Here is a 20608-nt window from a genome sequence, read left to right as displayed (position 1 = left end):
CTCAGCACATTGCCCAGTGTGGTACTGAACAATACAGGCCAAGAAACTCTCATGTGCTAAGTTAGCTGATCTCAACTGGGGCTGAAAAGTGAGAATAATTAAACTTGGCCCTTATGTCCCTGTTTGAAAATCTTGCCACTACTCACTTGCGTGAACTAACGTTACATTTATGTAGCAGCTTTCACATCCGTGGATGTCACAAAGAGCTTCATAGCCAATGAAATACATTTGAAATGTTGTTGTAATGTCGACAAGTGTGGCACCTAATTTGCACACCAAGTTCCCACAAAAGCAATGACATAGATCAGTTTTCGGATAATTTCCATGTTCTTTGAATTGTGCAATGGGATATTTTGTGTGATCTGAAAATCAGATGAAGTCTCTGTTTAGCATCTTGTCTAAAATACGGAACCTCCAACAGTCATTCCCTCAGTATTGCACTGAAGTGCCAGCTTGCATTTTGCTGAGGTCTCTGGTGTGGGACTTGAATTAACTATCACCTGCCACAGGTGAGAGTGCTACCAGTGAGCGAAGGCTGACACATGAAGAATGCAACTTGGACAAGGTATCCATACTCCAAAACAAATCAGCGCCTTAATTGGTGAAATTTTTAAAATCTCTGCGAAAGCTTAATGTAGTTAAATATAAATGACGTTATCACATACTAGAAGCTAAAACAATGCTGAAATATTACTTTCAAAGATATTTTGCACTTTAATGAGGATATTCAATATATTTGCATGCCATTATTGATGATGTTTATAACATCGAGGTGGCACATTTGTAGAAAATTTGTTGCAAGTTACATCCCAAGATCATAAGATAAATCTGGATGAAGAAGGTTATTTGGCCTATCTTAATTGATTCATGTAAAAAAAAATATCCCCAATCATCCCACCCTACTGTCTCTTAAATTACCTCAAGGGCTTTGCCTCCCCACCCTACCCTGATGTACATTTGAATATTAACCATTCTTTGTATATATAGAATTCCTTAACCTCTTAATTTGTTTTTGTTCAGTTTGCTCACTTGTTATTTTACTTGTTATTTGTTATTGTTATTTTCATAGCAAACTTTGAAGTCATGCTTCAAATTTATTTCATACCATTTGATACCTTATATAAGGTCGACGTGCCGTTGTCTTGTTCTAAACCTGAAGCGTCAAGGTTATCCCACCTTTCCTCCTTCAGTTCTGTAACACTTGGGGCTTGAGGCTCTTTTCAACAGTACAACAGAGTGAGATTGCATTGGAAACAACCACTGGACACGGTGCTCCCATGTGTTGCCTGACGAGTACTGTACAACTTTAGCATGTTTTATTCTGATTTCAGTGCTACTAAATATCACTCAACAGGCACAGGGCATTCTCCAAAGGCAGGGGTAACAGCCAGAAGTTGTGGTTCACGTTGGAACCAATGACATAGATAGGAAAAGGAAGAGATCCTAGAAGCAGAGTTTCATGAGCTAGGTAAAAGATTTTAGGACAAAATCTCAAAGATGGTAATTGTTTTTAGTCCTACGTGTTAATAAGTACAGAAATGGGAGGATAGCGCAGATGACTGTGTACTTGCAGATGTGATGCAGGAGGGAGGACTTCAGATTCCTGGAGCATTGGGACCAGTTCTGAGAGAAACAGTTTGTACCTGAACAACATTCTGCCCATGGAGGAGGGTTTAAACTGATCTGGCATGGTATTGGAATGTGTGTGTGTTAATGCAAGGACTGTTACAGATAAGGTTGACAAACTTACAGGTGCAAATTACTATGTGGGTTTATATGCTGGCTGTAATGGAGACCTGGCTTAAACATGGGTGGGAATGAAAACCAAGCATTCTTAGCTACAGTTTATTCAGGAGAAATAGGGAAGGAAGAAAGATGGGCGGGTGGGGTTGGTCGGATACATGGTGACAGAGATTAATGAAGGATATTACAGTTCTACAGTGGGACAATATACTAGAGGGTTCAGTGACTAAATTTATTTGGTTAAAGTTAATGAACTGAAAAGCTTTTCCATTGCAGGGGTGTTTAGTACAAACCCTAGGTAGTGGGAAGGAGATGAATGAGCAAATCTAGGAAATTTTCACAGAAATGTTAAAAAAAAAGGAGATAATAGGGAATTTCAATTACTCAGATATTGACTGGTTGGGGGGGGTGGGGGTGGGGAGAGGTGGTGGACACAGTAAAGGGAAAGTTAGGGGTGAAGAATAGTTAAAATGCGTACTGGAGAACTTCCTGTATATTTCTAATCAAACAAGGAAAGGAGCAATGCTGGATCTAGTTCTGGGGAAGGAAATAGGGCAGGTGGTGTGTGCTGTAGTGGGAGTACATCCGAGTAATAATGATCATAGTATAATTAAGTTTAAAGTAGTTTTGGAAAGGGACCAAGAAAAATCGGCAGTTAAAGTGTCCAACTGGATGTGAGCCAGTTTTAGTGAACTGGAAACAAAGATTATCCAGGAAAACAGTAACCCAGTCATGGCATGCCTCAAGGTGGAGATAGTTTGGGTAGAAATCAAGTTATTCTCTTAAGGAAAATATATGGAATCCAAACCCGGAACTTCCCAAATGACAAAGAAAATTGAGGTTAAAATAAAACAGAAAAAGGAGGGTCATGACAAATGACCGATACCAAACGCAGTCAAAAATAGGAAAAATATAGTGCAGGGAAAAATTGAGAATGGATACAAGAAGGACATAGGGAGAGCCCTTGCATTTATATAGCACCTTGCACAACCACAGGACATCCAAAGTGCTTTACAGCCAATAATATACTTTTGAAGTGTAGTCACTGTTCTAATGTAGGAAAAGCAACAGCCAATTTGCACATAGCAAACTGCTGTGAATAGCAGTGCAGTTGTGACCAGATAATGCTATTTTCTTGTGATTTTGAATGTTGATTGAGGGATAAATATTGGACAGGACACGGGGAATACCTCCCCTACTCCTCTTTGAAATAGCGCCATGGGAAATTTTGCATCCACCTGAGAAGGCAGACAGGGCCTTGGTTTAATATCTCATCCAAAAAATGAAACCTCCACGTGCAGCATTCAGTATTGCACCAAAGTATCAGCCTTGATATTTGTGCTCAAGTCCTGAAGTAGGACTTGAATCCACAACCTTTTGACTCAAAGGTGAGAATGCTGCCAAACGATCCACAGTTGATTCATAAAAGCTAACATAAAAAGGAACCTAAAAATCTTTTATAAACATATAAAAAGTAAAAGGATAGTTCAAGGAATGGTGGGTCAACTGGGGACAATCAAGATATCTTTTGGAGATAGGGCATGACTTGTACTGAATGAATACACTTAACTGTCTTCACAAAAGAAAATGGAGTTAATATTGAAGTGGAGGAGATTGGATAGTATAAAAATATTTAGAAAGGAGGCTCTGAATAGGCTGGCATCACTTAAAATTAACAAGTCATCCAGTCACAATGAGATGCACCCTAGGTTCCTGAGGAAAGCTCGGATACAAATAGCAGACACTATGATAATAATCTTTTAATTCTTGAAAATGGGCATGTTGCCACAGAACTGGAGGATTCCAAGTACTGTATCCCTGTTCATAAAAGGGAAGAGGGATAATCCTGGTAACTTCAGGTCAAGCAGTCTAATGTCAGGGCCAGGTAAACTACAGGAGACTACTGTCAAGGATAAAATTAATTCTCACTTGGAGAACCATGGGTTAATAATGGACAAACAGCATGGATTTGTTAGAGAAATCACAGTATTTCTAAGTATTATACAGTATTTACAGCTCAGAAACTGGCAATTTGGCCCAACAGGTCCATGCCTGTGTTTATGCTCCTTACGAGCTGCCACCTACCTTTCTAACTCCATCAACATATCCTTCTATTTCTTTCTCACTCATGTGTTTATCTAACTTCCCCTTAAATTCATCTATACTAATTGCCTCAGCTACTCCTGTGGAACTACCCTATGTGGAACTGCTCTGAGAAAAGAAGTTTCTCCTGAATTCCCTAATCATTTTATTAGTGACTGTCTTATATTTATCGCCCCCACAAATGGAAACATCTTCAAGTCTACCCTGTCAAACCCTTTCAGAATCTTGAAGATCTCTATCGGGTAATCCCTCGATCTTCTCTTTTCTAGAGAAAAGAACCCCATCCTGTTCAATTTTTCCTGATGGGTATAAGCTCTCAGTTCTGGTATCATTCCAGTAAATATTTTTTGCACTTTTTTTCCAGTGTTTTATATTCTTACCCTGGAGATGAGAACTGTGTACAGTACTCCAAATGCGACCTGGCCAAGATTCTATTCAAGTTTAACGTAATTTTTCTGCTTTTCAGAAAATGCTGGAAATACTCAGCAGATCTGGCAATATCTATGGAGAGAGAAAAGCAGAGCTAACATTCAGGTTGATGACCTTTCATCTGGACTGTGCTAAGTATTTCCAGCATTTTCTGTTTTTTATTTTAGTTTTCCAGTGTCCATATTTTGTTTTAATTTTCTCTGCTCTTCTGTTGTCTCTCTCTAGAAATGAACCCCAATGCTTTCCTTTCTTATGGCCTTATTAACCAGCATCACTGCTTTTAGTGATCTGTGTAAATGGAGCTCCAGATTCCTCTGCTCCTCTACTCTATTTAGACACTTATTTTCCAAGGAACATGTGCCCCCCTTAAACTTCCTACCAAAATGTACCACCTCACACTTGTTTTTATTTAAATTAATTTTCCAATTACACACTCGTTTATTTTGCAGATTTATTAATGTCTTCCTGTATTTTGCCAAGTTTCTCCTTTGCATTACCTACACCCCTTTAGTGTCATTTGCAGATTTTGAAATTGTACATCTGCATTGTGGCTGGACTGCACATTGTGGGAGTTTGCGGGTAGCACAACTGTCTTGAGCTAACACATCTGCAAGAGATGTGTTCATCTCGAATCTCTCCAACTCAGAGTCAGACTCCAACACAAGGGAGCGGAGGAATTTCTGGGCAGCTTTAACCTGAATAAAGTCACACCTCAGGGAAAACACAGGTTCAGGAAAGGTGTGACTGTCAGGGAACCGGTTAAAAGAGTTTTAGGAAAGTTTGAGAAGAAGGTTCTGCAGGCACTAGTTCTGTCCAACAGGTGCAATGTACTTGCTACCTGTGAGGGCAGGGAGAAAGATTGCAGGGAGGTAGGCCACAATGCAGATCAAGGCACCATTGCTTAGAAGGTTGTCCCAATGGGGAGAGCAGAATAGAAATGTGGTAGAAAGAGGGGACTGTATATAATTAGGGAAATGGATAGCCTTGTCTGCAGCCAAGAACAAGAATTCCAAAGGGTATGTCGTCTACTGGTGCCAGGGTAAGGGATATCTCATGATGGCTAGAGAGGAACTAGAAAAGGGTGGGAGTAAATCCATTTGTCATCATCCCTGTTGGAACAAACAGTGTAGATAGGAATGGGGAGATGGTCCTGCTGAAAGAGTATCAGGAGTTAGTTCTAAATTTAAAAAGCAGGATCTCAAGGGTAATAATCTCTGGATCATTGCCTGAGCTACATGCAAATTAGCGTAAGAGCAGACAGATCAGGACAATTAACACTTGGCTAAAGGGCTGGAGTGGGAAAATGTGGTTCCTTTTCATGGCACACTGACATCAGTTCTGGGACAGGGAAAAGCTGTGCCAATCGGATGGGCTCCACCTGAACAAGGTTATGCAACCCATGCCCTGGTGGAAAGGAAGTGGTGAAGGCTTTAAGCTAGTAAGGGGGTGAGGAGGGATCTACAAGAAACAGCCTAAATGTAAACACATCAGGCAGTTGAGCAGAGGAAAGAATAGCATAAGGGAGGACCTTGATGGCAAGGGAATAAATATATTTATAGAATGGAAGTCTAAAAATGGTTAAACATAAATTGAGGGGAAATCTATTAATGTTGAGTTAAAATGCCTGTGCAGCAATGCATACATAGCATGTAATAAAACAGGAGAGCTGGAAGCAATCATGTCAGACATAGTAGGATTACTGAGACGTGGCTACAGGAAAACCAGGACTGGGAATTAAACATTACAGGGTATAACATATTTAGGAAAGATAGAGAAGGAAAACAGGAAAGTGGAGTCACTACTTATTTAGGATAACAATGGCAATAGAAGGGAATTGGAGGAAGAAATATGCAGACAAATTAGGGAATTGAGTAAAAAAAACATAATCATGGGGAATTTCAACTACCCTGATATTAATTGGACGGAAGAGGCAGGGAAAAGGGAATGGAGTCCCTGCAATGCGTACAGGTCTCCTTTCTGACCCAGTATCGAAAAAGCCAACAAGGGATGATTTACTATTGGGTCTGGGAATGGGAAATAAACCAAAGCAAATAAGAGAGGCAAAGATAGGGGAACATCCAGGCAATAGTGACTGTAATATAACATTCTTTAAGATAATGGTAGTGAAAGACATTAGCATGACAAAAACCGAGTTAATAAATTGGAGAAAAGCTGAAGTTGAAGGGCTGAGAATAGAACTTAGGCAAATAAATGGGCAACTATATTGGCAAACAGTGATATTGAACAACTGTTGGGAGCATTTAAAATATTTCAACAGAGTGCAAGGACAAAATATTCCTCTAAAAGGAAACAGCAAACTAAACACTAGTGGGATTCCATGGACGAATAAAGACAGAAGGGAACAATTGAGGGTTAGGAAAAAGGCTTGCATTAATTACATAGATCGCAGAAGAGTGCAAAATCAGAGAATCTGAAGAGATTAGGAGGGGCCGTCAATTAGGAAGACAAATAGAAACCATAGAATTAAATTATCAAAGAACGTAACAGAAAAGAGTAAAATATTTTACAGGCACTTCAATAAAAAAGGAAAACTGTGATGGGAATAGAACCACTAAGGGATAGACAGGATAATATCACAGGTAACAATAAAGAAATTACTGAAATATTAAATAATTGTTTTGCAGTCAGGGGAACAAGTGGCAGAATGGATTTCTGGCTGGCTTTAAGACAGCAAGCAGAAGAGTGGGAATAAAGGGTAGATCTTCAGAGTGGCAGAAGATGGGAAGTGGTGTTCCACAAGAATCCATGTTGGCATCACTGCTGTTCACAATTTACAGTAACTATTTGAACTTTGAAATCAAAAATATAATTTGTGGATGACATCAAATTGGGAGAGGGGTGAATAGTCAATTTTGAGGAGGACTGCGACATGTTACAAGAGAACATAAACTTGTTGAATGGGCAAGCGATTGGCAATTGAAGCTCAACTCAGATAAATGTGAGGTAGCACATTTTGGTAGGAAGAAAGGAATCAAAATACAAATGCACCAATCACTACAAATTTCGTTGCAGGTTAGCGAGGCCATTTTTTTTTTTACAAAAAGGCAAACCAAGTACTAGGCTTTATTTCTAGAAGAATAGAATTAAAAGTGGGGAAGTTATGCTAAACCTGTATTGAACATTGGTTTGACCATACTTAAGACTACTGTGTGCAGTTCTGGTTCACATGTTACGAAGAGGATATAGAGGCACTGGAGAGGTTTCAGAGAAGATTTACAAGAATGATACCAGAAATGCGTGGGTATACAGATCAGGAAAGGATTGACAGGCTGGGTCTTTTTTCTCTGAAAAAGAAGGCTGTGGGCGACCTAATAGAGGTCTTTAACATTATGAAAGGTTTTGATAGAATGAACACAAAAATTATGTTTGTTATCGTGGGGAAGAGCATACTAGAATCCACCAATATATGATAGTCACCAGGAAATACAATATGCAATTCAGAAGAAACTTCATCCAAATGCCGCTAAGAATGTCTGGCCTGCTGCAACTGGGAGTGGTTGAAATGAATCATATAGATGCATTTCAGGGGAAATTAGACATATGAGGGGTAAGTGAATAGATGGTAATGATGGTACATTTAGATGACAGAAGATAAGGGGAGGATCGAGTGGAGCATAAACACCAGCATGGACTAGTTGGGCCAAATGGCCTGTTTCTGTGCCGTATATCCTAAGAAATCCTATGTAATTCCTGAGCCCAAATAGCTTTATGTAAATGGTGAGCAACAATGGTCCCGAGATGATTAGCAAAAAATGCCAAAGAATGCTAATCAATGATCTTGTGTTTGATTCAGTAGTTGGGATATGAAAGAAGAGTTGTCGTCTTTTCTACTGGTTAAGGTTCTTCTGGGAAAACAATCTGAATGATTGGGACATTATGACTAAGATAGTTAAAAGGAAGGAAGTTTGAGTGGCGACCCATTTAGGTTAACTGTTAGTTAATTCTGTCTGCCTAACCTGATTGAGTTATTTGATGAAGTAGCAGAGAGGATTGATGAAGGTAATGTAGTAGATATTGTACCTATACACTTTGAAAAAGCATTTGATAGGGTACTGCATAACAGATTTATTCAAAAGGAGAAGCACATGATATTAAAGGTACAATGGCAATGTGCGTGAAATTGGCTGAGGGATAGGAGGCAGAGATTAGTATATGTGGTACCTATTCCAGTTTAAATAGCACACAGACTCTTAAGGCTCAGCACCATCATTTTTCTAAAAAAATATTTGTGATGTTTTAAAATCCTGGGTCAACTTGCTGCAAAATCTAGATTCTGTTGCCACAGAAATTGGTTGGGTTTACCTCAGAATTTTGCCCCAACATGCCAGAGTCAAATGCTAGGTATAGTTAATTGTTACAATTTCTGACCATGCAAGGAACATGCGTCGTTACATTTACTAAATGTATTGATGGAGCAGTAGCCAATTTACAGGTCCTCCACTTGATAGCAGTTTAATTCTGGAGGCAACAATAAGTACAGTTCAGGTCTGATGCCAAGAAGTGACCCTTGACCACATGTTTTGCTTCAATTTCAGACCCACTATGACTCATTAGGGAAAAAGAGAATATGGCCATGGGTCAACAACATCCTTCCATGATTAGAATCCAAGAAATTCAGAAGGAAATCCATGAATCTAGGCGACTTGTACTTTCGTTCAGCGGTACACAGTCTGATAGAGAATACAAGCGTCTGGAGAGCACTTTGACCAAGTTGCTGTTTGACTTAGATGCAGTAGATACTGACGGCAAGTCTGATATCCAGCATGGCCGCAAAAGTGCAGTGAAGGATGTGGAGGGACTTCTCAAAGAGCTAGAGCAAATTGCAACTCATCCATCTCGGCTGAAGGTGGAAAAGGTCTTCGGTGATGCACAACAGTTGGTTACCAATGAGTTATCTTCAGCTGGGGGTTTGATAACTGAGGAATTTGCTGATCGCATCCAAGAAATCATATTTCAACTGACACAGGTAAAAACAGGAGGAAAACTTAGTTTGAGGAAAGCTAGGTATCGAGCTTTGACCAGGATTTGTGCAGTGCAGGACATCATTGAAAACTGTATTGGTCGGCAAGCGTTATCTTTGCCTCTGTCCACAGATACGCATCCTTCTGTTCCCAAGATCGACTCTGTTTTGTGTGAGGTTAGCAAAGCAAGATGGGATGTGATTGGCTTGCTCATGAACCTAAATGCTTTGGAGAACTGTGCACATCTGTCCCGTATCCTCACAGGGTTGTTGATGCAATTGGATGCTGCAGATGTGACTGGACACTCAGAAGTGAGAAACTACCGGAAACGTGTAGTGCACGAAATCAATTGTTTACTAGAACACTTGGAGATAGAATCGGAAGGCGAGGCTGCAGGGAGTTATGATTTAGCACAAAATCAATCCATCAAACAGATAGAAGAAATACGCCAGAAGACGACACAATTGAAACAACAGCTGCTGCAATTAGAAAATGTCTCTGATCTCCATTTCAAATCAAAGGCAGAGCTGCAAAGTCTTCTCACCGAATTAGATAAAATAGACATTGGTAAAAATCCATGTATCCGTGAAGCTAGGAGAAGATCCGTAGTTGATGTGCAGGCCGTGATAGCTTATGTTGACCTGAAGGAGACACTTGGAAAGAGAGAGAACATGGAAGAACAGCTTAAAGATGAGCATCCTTCACAGAAAGCTGTATGGCAGGTCCTGAGCCATTTGTCAGAATTTCAGAAGCAGGTACTGTCATTTGATGGAGACAGAACAGACAAGAATTACGTGAGACTGGAAGAAATGCTCACAAAGCAACTCCTTGCACTTGATGCAGTGGAAACCCAAGGGAATGATGGTGCGAAGGTTGCCAGAAAACAAGCAGTGAAATTTGCCCAGAATATTCTGAATTATTTAGACATGAAAACAGATGAATGGGAATACTGAACAGCAGTTCACTGCATGAAGTGTATAGTTTTTGTGCTTTTGTGACTCATGCTTTGCACTATTTGTAATAATTTAGAAGAATTGTTCAGGCTACTAGTATATTTAACAATTTCAGGAAGGTTAAAGTCCATATCATAAGATTATGTAACTGATTTAACTAGATTTTTCAAATTTTCAAAGAAAATTAAATAGTAAGTGTTCCTTACATAAGGATAGTAATGTAATGAACGCTTGACAGTGTATTTGATATTTCATTACAACGTCATTTAAGATTTCAGACACAATGTATGCTTTGGGAACACCATAAAAGGAAGGCAGTGATGTTTGGAAATATAATGGCTAAAAGTATTGATGAATTTAGACCCTTGGCTGTCTCTATATTATGCTGGAGTAAGGGGTTCGATCATTTACTGGGTCGTCTGCCTTCTCCCTCTCTGCTTCCTTTCGCTTAGACTCCACCTCTATTTCCTGCGACTTCAACCCTGGGGAACCCCCTCTTCCTGGTTTACCCTCTTTCGGAAACCGATACTCCATGATCCAGTCTTCCCACAATTAAAACATGCTTTGTCCATGTTAGCCCCTTCCTGCTTCCATTCATTTCTGCCCCCTGGGCCTCACTTCATTGCATGCGCTTTACCCTTCTGCTTGAGCTCTTCTACCCGCACCCCCACCCCCAAGTCAGCTTGAAATGCTAGGATCAGTTTCCTCAATACCCCTGCCTCTGTATTCGTCAGGTCCTCAGGGTCAAACCATGACTCTGCCATCATTTTAATCTGTGGCAGGCAGTGGGATGCCAGGGTCCTCAGCCAATGGTTTCTACCGGCCCCCACTAGCTGTAACCAACCCTGGTTACCTCCTGTAGCCTTCAGATACACAGGCCATGACCTGTCTGCAAACCCATCCAATGCCTCCCCCACTGGCTGCTGGGCCTGTTTGACCTGCAAGAACATGCTGCCCTGACCAGGTCCCAGTGCGATCAAAATCTCATCCTTCAACCCGTTCACATTTCCACCCCCTACCTTAGTAGCTGCTGATAAACTCTGATATAACATCGTCCAGGGAGAACAAGATCAGCTTTTTAATCTAGTGCTCATCACAGCTGTTAATTTCCCCTTTCTGTTCTATATTTGTAAAGTGGGCAGAGACGTCCCCTCCAGTTTTTAACTTTGGCATGTTGGCTAGCATCCCCTGCAACTGGAGGGTTGTATATGGGACTACATAGTCACTTTGCAATGGTGGCGGACCACCGCCTACTGGAGGTGGGCCAAACTTCTGCTATCGTAGAGGGAACATTGATCTTTGTGGACCAGGTGCTTCGGGAGCCGGCTGACTCCTGCTATTCTGAGCCCCGTCATCAGACTCTTCCCCCACTTCATCCGTGCCTATACCACATTCTCCTTGTGCCGTGAGGTTGGCCATACCTCTGGCCCCTGATAATGCTAGGGTCAGCTTCCAGATCTTTTCCCTACAGGGCCTGTGGTCAGCCTCTCCATGTGTCTGACTGCCACCTTGTAAGCTGTCTTACTATCTTTCAGCTGCCCTTCAGCCTTGCCAGCTCTCTCCAGATTCCGGGCACTTTGTTCTCGCTGAGCCTGGCATTCCCTCTTACTTTCCATAATCTGGCGTTGCAAATATTCCTTGAAGCCTCCTCGTGCACTCTCCTCTCCTGCCTTTTGCTTCTTAATTCTATCGCTAGCTGCCCCAACACGGCCTCCCTATCGTTTGCCCTGTTCACCCACTCCTCCTTTTCCTCCTGCACTTGCTTAAGTTTCGCTGCTAGAATTTGGTTTTGTCTCTGCATACAGAGCAGCCAAACTGCATTTTCTTTTGATTTCTTGTGTGAACTACTACCGCCCACTCTGCTACCTTCTCCCCTGAGCAGGCAGCATTCCTCAACTCCTGCACCCACGATGTAGAAAAGTTCAATTTACCTCCTACACACTCGGATGTCCTCTACTCCATTGAAGATTTCTTGCTCCTAGCCCCGTCCATAATTTGTCCTTAACCTTAAAGTCCTGCCACGGTCACCAGATATGTAAGGGGTTCAATCAGTGCTCGTTTACCCTTGCTGTTGGTTCTTGATTTAGGATCTTATAAAGGACAAACTCACAGGGACACAGAGGTTTAGACTCAACTACAAACTTATTTATTGACAGGACACTTCCACTGTCCCTAAAACAAGAGCTCTAAACTAGTGTAGTGACGCTACACAAAGCTCTAAACCACAAATTCATTTATAAAACTCCACTGAAAAGTAGAACTACAGGCAAAACCCCATGTTTCTGCCTGAAAACTTGGTTGGTCTAACTCAAATCCCCTTTCAGGATTTAGTTACTACCCTTAAAGTTATCCTTAATTCTCAGCCCCAAGATCTGTGGATCTGGCTGATACTTACAACTCCCCACACAGTTGGTTGTTTCGGTGTCAGCTGTAGGTCCGTGAGTCAGGTTGACTGTTCCTGATCCTTTTTGGTGACTGCAGTGCCAGACCCCTTTTTATTACAAATCTTGTTTATAGTTTCAAAATACTTTTCCTGGAGCACATTCTGCTTGGATGGTCGGTGCTTAGCACCCCTTAATCTCTTTAGTCTGGTTCCTGCCTTGGTTCAGACAACCCATTCATCACGATGTTGTTGCCACAATCAAAACGATGGACCCCATCCCAGTGTGATGTCTCTGGATCTCAAGTTAGTGTGCGTGTGATAAGATCCATTTCTCCTTAGCTGTTGTCGATGTTTATTTGTGTGATGTCTTTTGTCTAGGGCCACTTGCTGTGACATTCTCCCAGTTTCTTTAACTGGATTGTTTGATGGCACCTGCTTTGTCTCTTTGAGATAATAATGTCCCAGTATCTTTACAGAGTATCAATTTGGATTCGGTGTTGACATATTTGAAGATTAACCCCTTGCAGTACAGCCTGCCTCTGTGTTGAGGTTTAGCCTGTTTTGTTTTGCAATGTTTATGTCCATGAAGCGAGGTCTTTGGGGTTTTTACATTTAATAAAATCCAGTTGGAGGGGATTCCGATCCTACACTGGTTTTCAACCCTTTTATATTTTCTTAGGGTTCATTCATGTCCAGGACATTATCTGAGACAACCGGGTTCATAGCTGCAAATATTTTATAGGTAATAGGATGGAGTGTTGGAACTGAACATCCTATGATTGATTTTTTTTTTCTTTTTTGTAGAATGTGCATTTTATTTCTATTTGATTTGAATTGAAATTAGCCTCCCGTGTTCCCTCTAAACTGTGCGGGTATGTAGCTGTGGTAGCCATCCAGAATGTACTGTGCATGGAACAAACATGCTGCGCACAAGCAACATTCCCTTTAAGTTGCACATTTGCATGGCTGCGCAGTAACCTTAAAGGGATCAAGCAATGCAACAAATAAGTTGCACATAGCAGAGAAATTCCAGGGAACATTCCTTAACTGACAGTCGAATTTAAATATCTTAGTTCACATGTAGAATGCCAGCATGTTGTCCCACTGGTTTTGTTGCTTTCTCCTAAGACTACAGCTATATTGAATAAATAACATTCAAAAGTGATAATTTCAAAGATAAAGACTTGACTCTCAGACTTCACTCTGATTTTGGGTGCATTGGGTGCCTACTTTTGGATAACATTTTGTCAAACATTTGCACACTGCACTTGCGAATCTTTCCATGATTTTTGAGAGTCTGACAATAGGTGTGTGTAAGCACACATGGCTAGAGCGATTCCATATGGGCAACTGTACTTAATCAAAGTGCAGTATGAGTGATACCAAATAACACTCAATAAAAGTAAAGGAGAGTTTAACATATTTGAATCATAATGTGTCAATTTTTATAAAATTATATAAAGATTGATGAGCTATTTTAAACAAGGATAGGGTTGGGGGAAGAGTGACACAATTATCTCGCACTGCTTCAAACATTTAGCAAGGGAACTTCGAAAAATGTCGGTTTATTCTGACTATTACTTAATGGCAACTCCAATATTTTACAGTAGATCAGTCATACAGTATAATTAATCAAAACAAAGAAGCACATTAAATATGAACATTAAAATAATTAAATACAAAATAATGTAACACTCTACATCATGGCTGTCCCCACCCCACAAAAGTACTGGCTGGTTCAATTTGTTGTATCAAGTAATTTAAGTATCAATGTGTCCCCAGTTGAATTTCTACCGAAATTGATGATGCACTTCATTTAAGTAACTTTTAACTATTTGTATGGATACCACTGAATATTGACTTAATCAAAAGTTGTTTTGAATATGGATCATCAACTTTGAGAATTATGGTTAAAAGCATCGCTAATATTTGGAATGGATGAGGGCATTGCAGCAATTTGAACAAAATAATTTGCATTTATAATCATGAGCATTTAGACTGAGTTAATATTGTGTCTTTTCTTCTCTGTCAGAAACAAAAAAGCCAAATAGTTTTTAAAAGTAAGGATTTGTATTAAGACTCATAAATTTTTGTTTTTGATTTTAGTGAGAGTTGATATTCCCTCATAAAACATACATTAAGTATACTGTATCTCTAATGTGTGTAATTAAACTGAATATACCTGCAGCTCAAATCAAAGGATTCAATTGCAATAGCTTGGCATTCATGCCACCGCCCACCACCTCCACTTGCATATATTGTAAAAAATAAAAACAGTTTCTCCTTTTTTCTAGAGAGGAACACATCAGAAATGATAAATTGCTTAAGGTTTGCTCTTGCAGTTTGCCTATATCTCGATTCCCAGGTATATTGTTATTCTACATCACTATGAATAATAGTTTTTAACACTCATAACACATAAACAGATTGTTTATTCACCATATGAGCAGATAAAGTAGCGAAACAGCTGTGATAAGGAGCCTCTCACACCGGGAAACATAGTAAAGCTGCAGGTGGGCAGAAACATGTAACAACCATATTCTAAGCTTTCATATCAATTCTCTAACATAGAATATAAAAGATCTTGATGAGCTTGTAATGTTTACCATTATTCTTGATACTAATTAGCTAAACTATGAGCTTCCCAAAATTATAACACTAAAGGATTCTCTAATAAAATAATTTATTAATCAAAGAAAATATCTACAATGTGCAATTGCTGAAAACATATCTTTGAATACCTCAGTTTTGTAATGAATCAATATATTTCAATATCCAAATATTGCCTTCATTTAGAATAACATTTGAGAGCTTAGATTTTTAGCACTATTATTGTGACAAATTAATTTACAGCAGCTGATCCTAGTAGCTGCAACATGGGTTTGTTTCTTTTTACATGAGGGTTAAATTCAACATCCAGATTGTGCATACCATCAGTGGATTCTATTCACGTGTTTTTCAAATTTTCTAACTATTAATATTGAGGTATTTGGCTAGGTTTCATTTTTTCTTTCAGTAATTTGTCCTGTTGAGTGATTAACTTGATGATTTTGCAATTAAGGGAGAGGGGGATGGTTGGGGGGGTGCGGGCAGGGGGGAAAAGGGGATTAGATGCCCTTGTCATCGATTCCTTCCAGTATCTTTTATAACTGGGTGCATGGAAGACCAACTGGCTGAGATGGCCAAACCTGCCTTGCTTCCTGGGAAATATTACTTGTGTGACAATTTTTATGAATGTATCAACTTTATTATAATTTTTTCATCACATTAGTTGCATGGATAAAATTGAAATGGGCAGTTCAAATACAATCTCTAGAAAATTACATTAACCTTGCAAAATTAATTTGAGATTACACCAATTTTCTTACCGAATTATTCTTTTTTGGAAAGAATAATTTTGTTCTAATTTATATTTGTTTTGAATTGGCAAACCAAACTTAACGCTGCTAACATTTGCTCAATTGATGTTGAAATACACTTTCAAAAAGTTAGCAATTATGAATAGATTTTTAAAAAATACATGTTTAAATTTCAGCAGATATAGTTTCCTATTGAACATTTTTCCATGGCTCCAGTTGGATTTTGGTTAATGTTATGACACAGCAGTTGGTAAAGCTGAGTTATTTAAAATCCCAGAGGGAAACTTTAAACAACTGTCATAACCTATATTTTTAAGTAGTATGTTTGAGATGCAGCTTAATTGCCCTTCATAAATTGGTAGTGAGCTGCCTCTTGAACCACTGCATCACTCTTACCTCACCATGAATTCAGCTCTTTTTTGTCCATGTTTGGACCAAGGCTGTAATTAAGTTGGGAGCTGAGTGACCCTGGTGGAACCCAAACTGAGAGCTTACTGCTGAGTAAATGTTGCTTGATAGCATTGTTGACAACCCCTTCCATCACTTTGATGATTGAGAGTAGACTGATAGGTTGGTAATTGGCAGAGTTAGATATATCCTGCAGCTTTTTGTGGACAGGACATAGCTGGGGAATTTTCCATGTTGCCAGGTAAATGCCAATGTTGTAGCTGTTTTGGAACAACTTGGCTAGGGGAGCAGCTAGTTCTGGACCACAAGTCTTCAGTACAATTGCCAGGATGTTGTAAGCACCCATAGCCTTTGCAGTATGCAATGCCTTCAGCTATTTCTTGATATCACATGGAGTGAACCAAATTGGCTGAAGACTGGCATCTGTGATACCGGAGACCTCAGGAGGAGGCTGAGATGGATCATCCACTCAGCACTAATGTGCTAGGCTCCCCATCACTGAAAATGGGGATATTTGTGGAGCCTGCTCCTGCTGTTGGTTGTGTAATTGTCCACCATTCACGACTGGATGTGGCAGGACTGCAGGGCTTAGATCTGATCCATTAGTTGTGGGATATCTTAGCTCTGTCTTTCACATGCTACTTCAGCTGTTTGGCATACAAGTAGCCCTGTGTTGTGGCTTAACCAAGTTGACACTTCATTTTTAGGCATACCTGGTGGTGCTCTTGGCATGCCCTCGTGCACTATTCATTGAACCAGGGTTGATCCCTTGGCTTGATGGCAGTGGTAGAGTAGGGGGTATGCTGGGCCATAAGATTACAGAATGTGTTACTGCCATTCCTTTGTGGTTGTTTAGTCAATATCCCTGCACTGTTACCACTTGGACTGGAGTGAGTTGAAGAAGGCAATTGGTATGGGTAACAAATTGCCAGAAGTGCCCATATCCTGTGGATGAATTTTTTTTAAACTGAAATTGTTTAGTTAATGTATTCTGAGGAGACCAATCAGTATTGAGAAGTGTGGATAAACAAACCTAGAATTAAACATGCCAATATAAAAGTCAGAGTAGACCAGGGGTGTCAGGTTTTTGTGTTTGTTGGTCACGCGTATTTGAGGGGCTGTGTATTAGGTTTTTTTATTTTGTTCTGATTGAGCATTTGTCCATCAATATAGCAATGACACTAAAAGCAGCCCTTTCTAAACTTCCAATTTTCAAATTTAAATGTGACAAACTAGCAAATAAAAAATAAACACTAATAGGCCTGAAATAAAAACAGAACATCAGGAAATACCCATCAAAACTGGCAGCAATTGTGGAGAGAAAAACAGAATTAACGTTTCAGGTTCAGATGATAGGTCATCAGCTGATTTTTTAGTTCAGATTCCCAGCATTTGTAGTATTTTGCTTTTGTACTAATGGGACTGAGATGTTTAGATTTCCAAAGCCAAGTTATGGGGACATGGTGATTGCAAGTGGCACCTAGATTTGCAGATTGACTATTCCTACCATAAGCCACTAGGGTGCCCTCATTATAGAAAACAATTAATTTCCAAGTGATCTAGCATTTATATTTGCATGGTTCAGTTTGAGTTTTGCTTTGCTGTACTCAAAAGATCCTGTGGGTACCACTTACTGTTTCTTTATCAATGAATCAAGTATGGGTGTGTATTTTTAATTTGTCTTTGCTGAAATAGGGTTTGATCACATTCTATGTTTTGTTTTTATGAATGGCCCTGCCATGTATTGTATTTTGGTGTTTGTAAATATCTTTGTTTGCTGTTCCTTTTTGTGTATGTCACCTTATGATTCAGTCATGCAAGGCTCAAGAGTGTGTTTACTTTTCGTTTCTTGTTGAATGGTGTTAACTTTGAGAGTGTTTTTTGAATTTTAAATTTTGATTTATTAAATAATTGTTATTGTTTGTCACCTGAAATCTAATTGTGTATATGTGAATATATGTTAAGTTGAATTATTTGGCATAAAAAATACAATAAAACATAGTATAACCTTTTGCCAGTTTATTATTTACTATCCAGTGAATTCAACTACAAGACAAAATTCTCATTTTAAAAATATTGAGTCACAGTTATTTTTTTTTTGCACTACCTTGGTAGCAAATACACAGTATCATATGCCTGGCCTCTCCAGAAGTCATCAGTGATTTTTGGGAAGTAAGCCCAACCTCTTCAGCTGCTTCATCAATGATCTTCCCTCCATCATAAGGTCAGAAATGTGGATGCTTGCTGATAATTGCACAGTGTTTTGTTCCATTTCCAATTCCTCAGATAATGAAACAAGCCTTACCAGCATGCAGCAATACCAGGACAATATTGAGTCATGGGCTCATAAATGTCAAGTAAAATTTGTGCCACACAAATGCTAGGTGATGACCATCTCTAACAAGAGAGTCTAGCCACCTCCCTTTGACATTATATTGCATTAACATTGTCAACTCTACATCAGCATTCTGGGGGTTAGTGTTGACAAACAGCATAGCTAGAATATGGCTACATGAGCAGATCAGGGCCCGATTATTCAGTGGCGACTGACTCACCTAATTCGCCAACGCCTTTCCAGAGCCTACATGGTAAAATTAGAAGTTTGATTAAATTCTCTCCACTTCCTTGGATGGATGCAACTCCAACACTCCAAAGAACTCAACAACACTCAGGAAGCTTAACATCATCTACGACAAAGCAGCCTACTTAATTGACACCCATTCACTACCTTAAACATTTATTTCCTCCACTGTTGGTGCATTGTGGCTCCAGTACTGTATATAAGACCTACAGCTCATCAAGACTTTGTCAACAGTACCTCCCAAACCCATGACCTCTACCACCTGGAAAGACCAGGGCAGCATGTGGGAATACCACCACCTCCAAGTTCCTGTTCAAGTTCCACACCATCCTTACTTGAAAATAGATAGTGCTGTCCCTTCATTGTCACTGGGTCAAAATCTTGGAACTCTGTCACTAACATCTCTGTGGGCTACCACCACCACTTGAACTGCAGCGGTTCAAGGCAGTTAGGAATGAGCAATAAATGTTGGGCTTGATAGTGATGCCTACATCATTTCATTCATGCATGAATAAAAGAACTGCACATTTGGTTTGAGATGATATTGAGCCACCAGTGCCATACTTTGGTTGGAACTGGTAGTTGGACATCATTGAATAAGGAAGAAAAAGATTTGCAAGTACCTTTGATCACCTCTGGGTGTCCCAAAGTACAGCCAATAAATTTATTTGATTATAGTAACTGTTTTGCAGGAAAGACAGAACAAAAGGAGGAGAACATGAGGCTTCCCGATACAGCTGAGGCTTTGGCATGTTGTTGGAAGGGGAGGTGTGTACTCCATCCCCATCAGCTGTAGATTGCAAATCTTTTCCCTCTCTCCTCCAAATATGTCCATCTCCATCGCCCACTGGATCATGTAGAACCACGCTGGTGATTTTCATTGCTGCAGCCTCTATGGTTGTGAAGATGGTGAGCTGGGGCACTCTGCCTCCTGTGCGCCCTCTCCTGTGAATTCTGTGGCCTTTTCAAGGATAAAAGAGAAGTAAGACAATGCTGGCCTCTCACCAACGCCATTGGCTTATTTAAAAACGTGCATGTATCAATGTTGCTAGTCTTCAACAGTGCTAGGGCTCTGGGCATTATTAATGGCTCAAATACCCTGGGCACACACATCTCCCATGTTCAGAAGCACCGTGCACACCTCGCTGCTCAACTGGTGCATCTGTTGGTGGCTGGAGGCCTGTCATCTGGTTCTAGCGATGCACTCTCATTTCCAGGTTGAAGAAGGACTCACATTGCCAGAGATAAGAAGGTCATTAAACCTCTTGCAGCACTGCATCCAGTTCCTCCGGTGCTCCATTAGCCTCACCCCTAGCCAAGCTGTTCCAATACCGGTATTACAACACTGGCATCCACCTGACAATGTGGAAAATTGTCCACAAGGTCCTGTCCACAAAAAGCAGGACAAACCCATCCAGCCAGTTATCACCACATCAGTCTTGATCATCAGCAAAGCAATGAAAGGTGGTATTGACACTGCAATAATCTCATCGATGCTCATCTTGGGTTCCGCCAGGGTCACTTGGCTCCTGATCTCAGTACAGCCTTGGTTCAAACATAGACTAAAGAGCTGAACTGAAGAGGTGAGTTGAGACTGACTGCCCTTGATGTCAAGGCAGCTTTTGACCAAAGTGTGGTCAAGCAAAATTGAAGTCAATGGGAATTAG

General features: G+C 40.1%; 1 protein-coding gene across 2 annotated transcripts; it reads left to right on the top strand.

Annotated features, from left to right (window-relative positions):
• Positions 1-4312: 4312 nt before the first annotated feature.
• Positions 4313-15641, top strand: bag5 (BCL2 associated athanogene 5). Of its 2 annotated transcripts, none has more exons than XM_078562482.1 (2): positions 4313-4380; positions 8832-15641. In XM_078562482.1, the coding sequence occupies exon 2, from the start codon at positions 8864-8866 to the stop codon at positions 10208-10210; it is 1347 nt and encodes a 448-aa protein (XP_078418608.1). In that variant the 5' UTR covers positions 4313-4380; positions 8832-8863; the 3' UTR covers positions 10211-15641. The 2 variants fall into 2 exon arrangements, with proteins under 2 accessions (XP_078418608.1, XP_078418609.1); XM_078562483.1 differs by having other exon boundaries at positions 4320-4410.
• The last annotated feature ends 4967 nt before the right edge of the window (positions 15642-20608 follow it).

Source organism: Cetorhinus maximus, chromosome 18 (assembly GCF_964194155.1).
Source record: "Cetorhinus maximus chromosome 18, sCetMax3.hap1.1, whole genome shotgun sequence".
Taxonomy (NCBI): Eukaryota; Metazoa; Chordata; class Chondrichthyes; order Lamniformes; family Cetorhinidae; genus Cetorhinus; species Cetorhinus maximus.
This window is presented reverse-complemented; position numbering and strand designations above follow the sequence as displayed.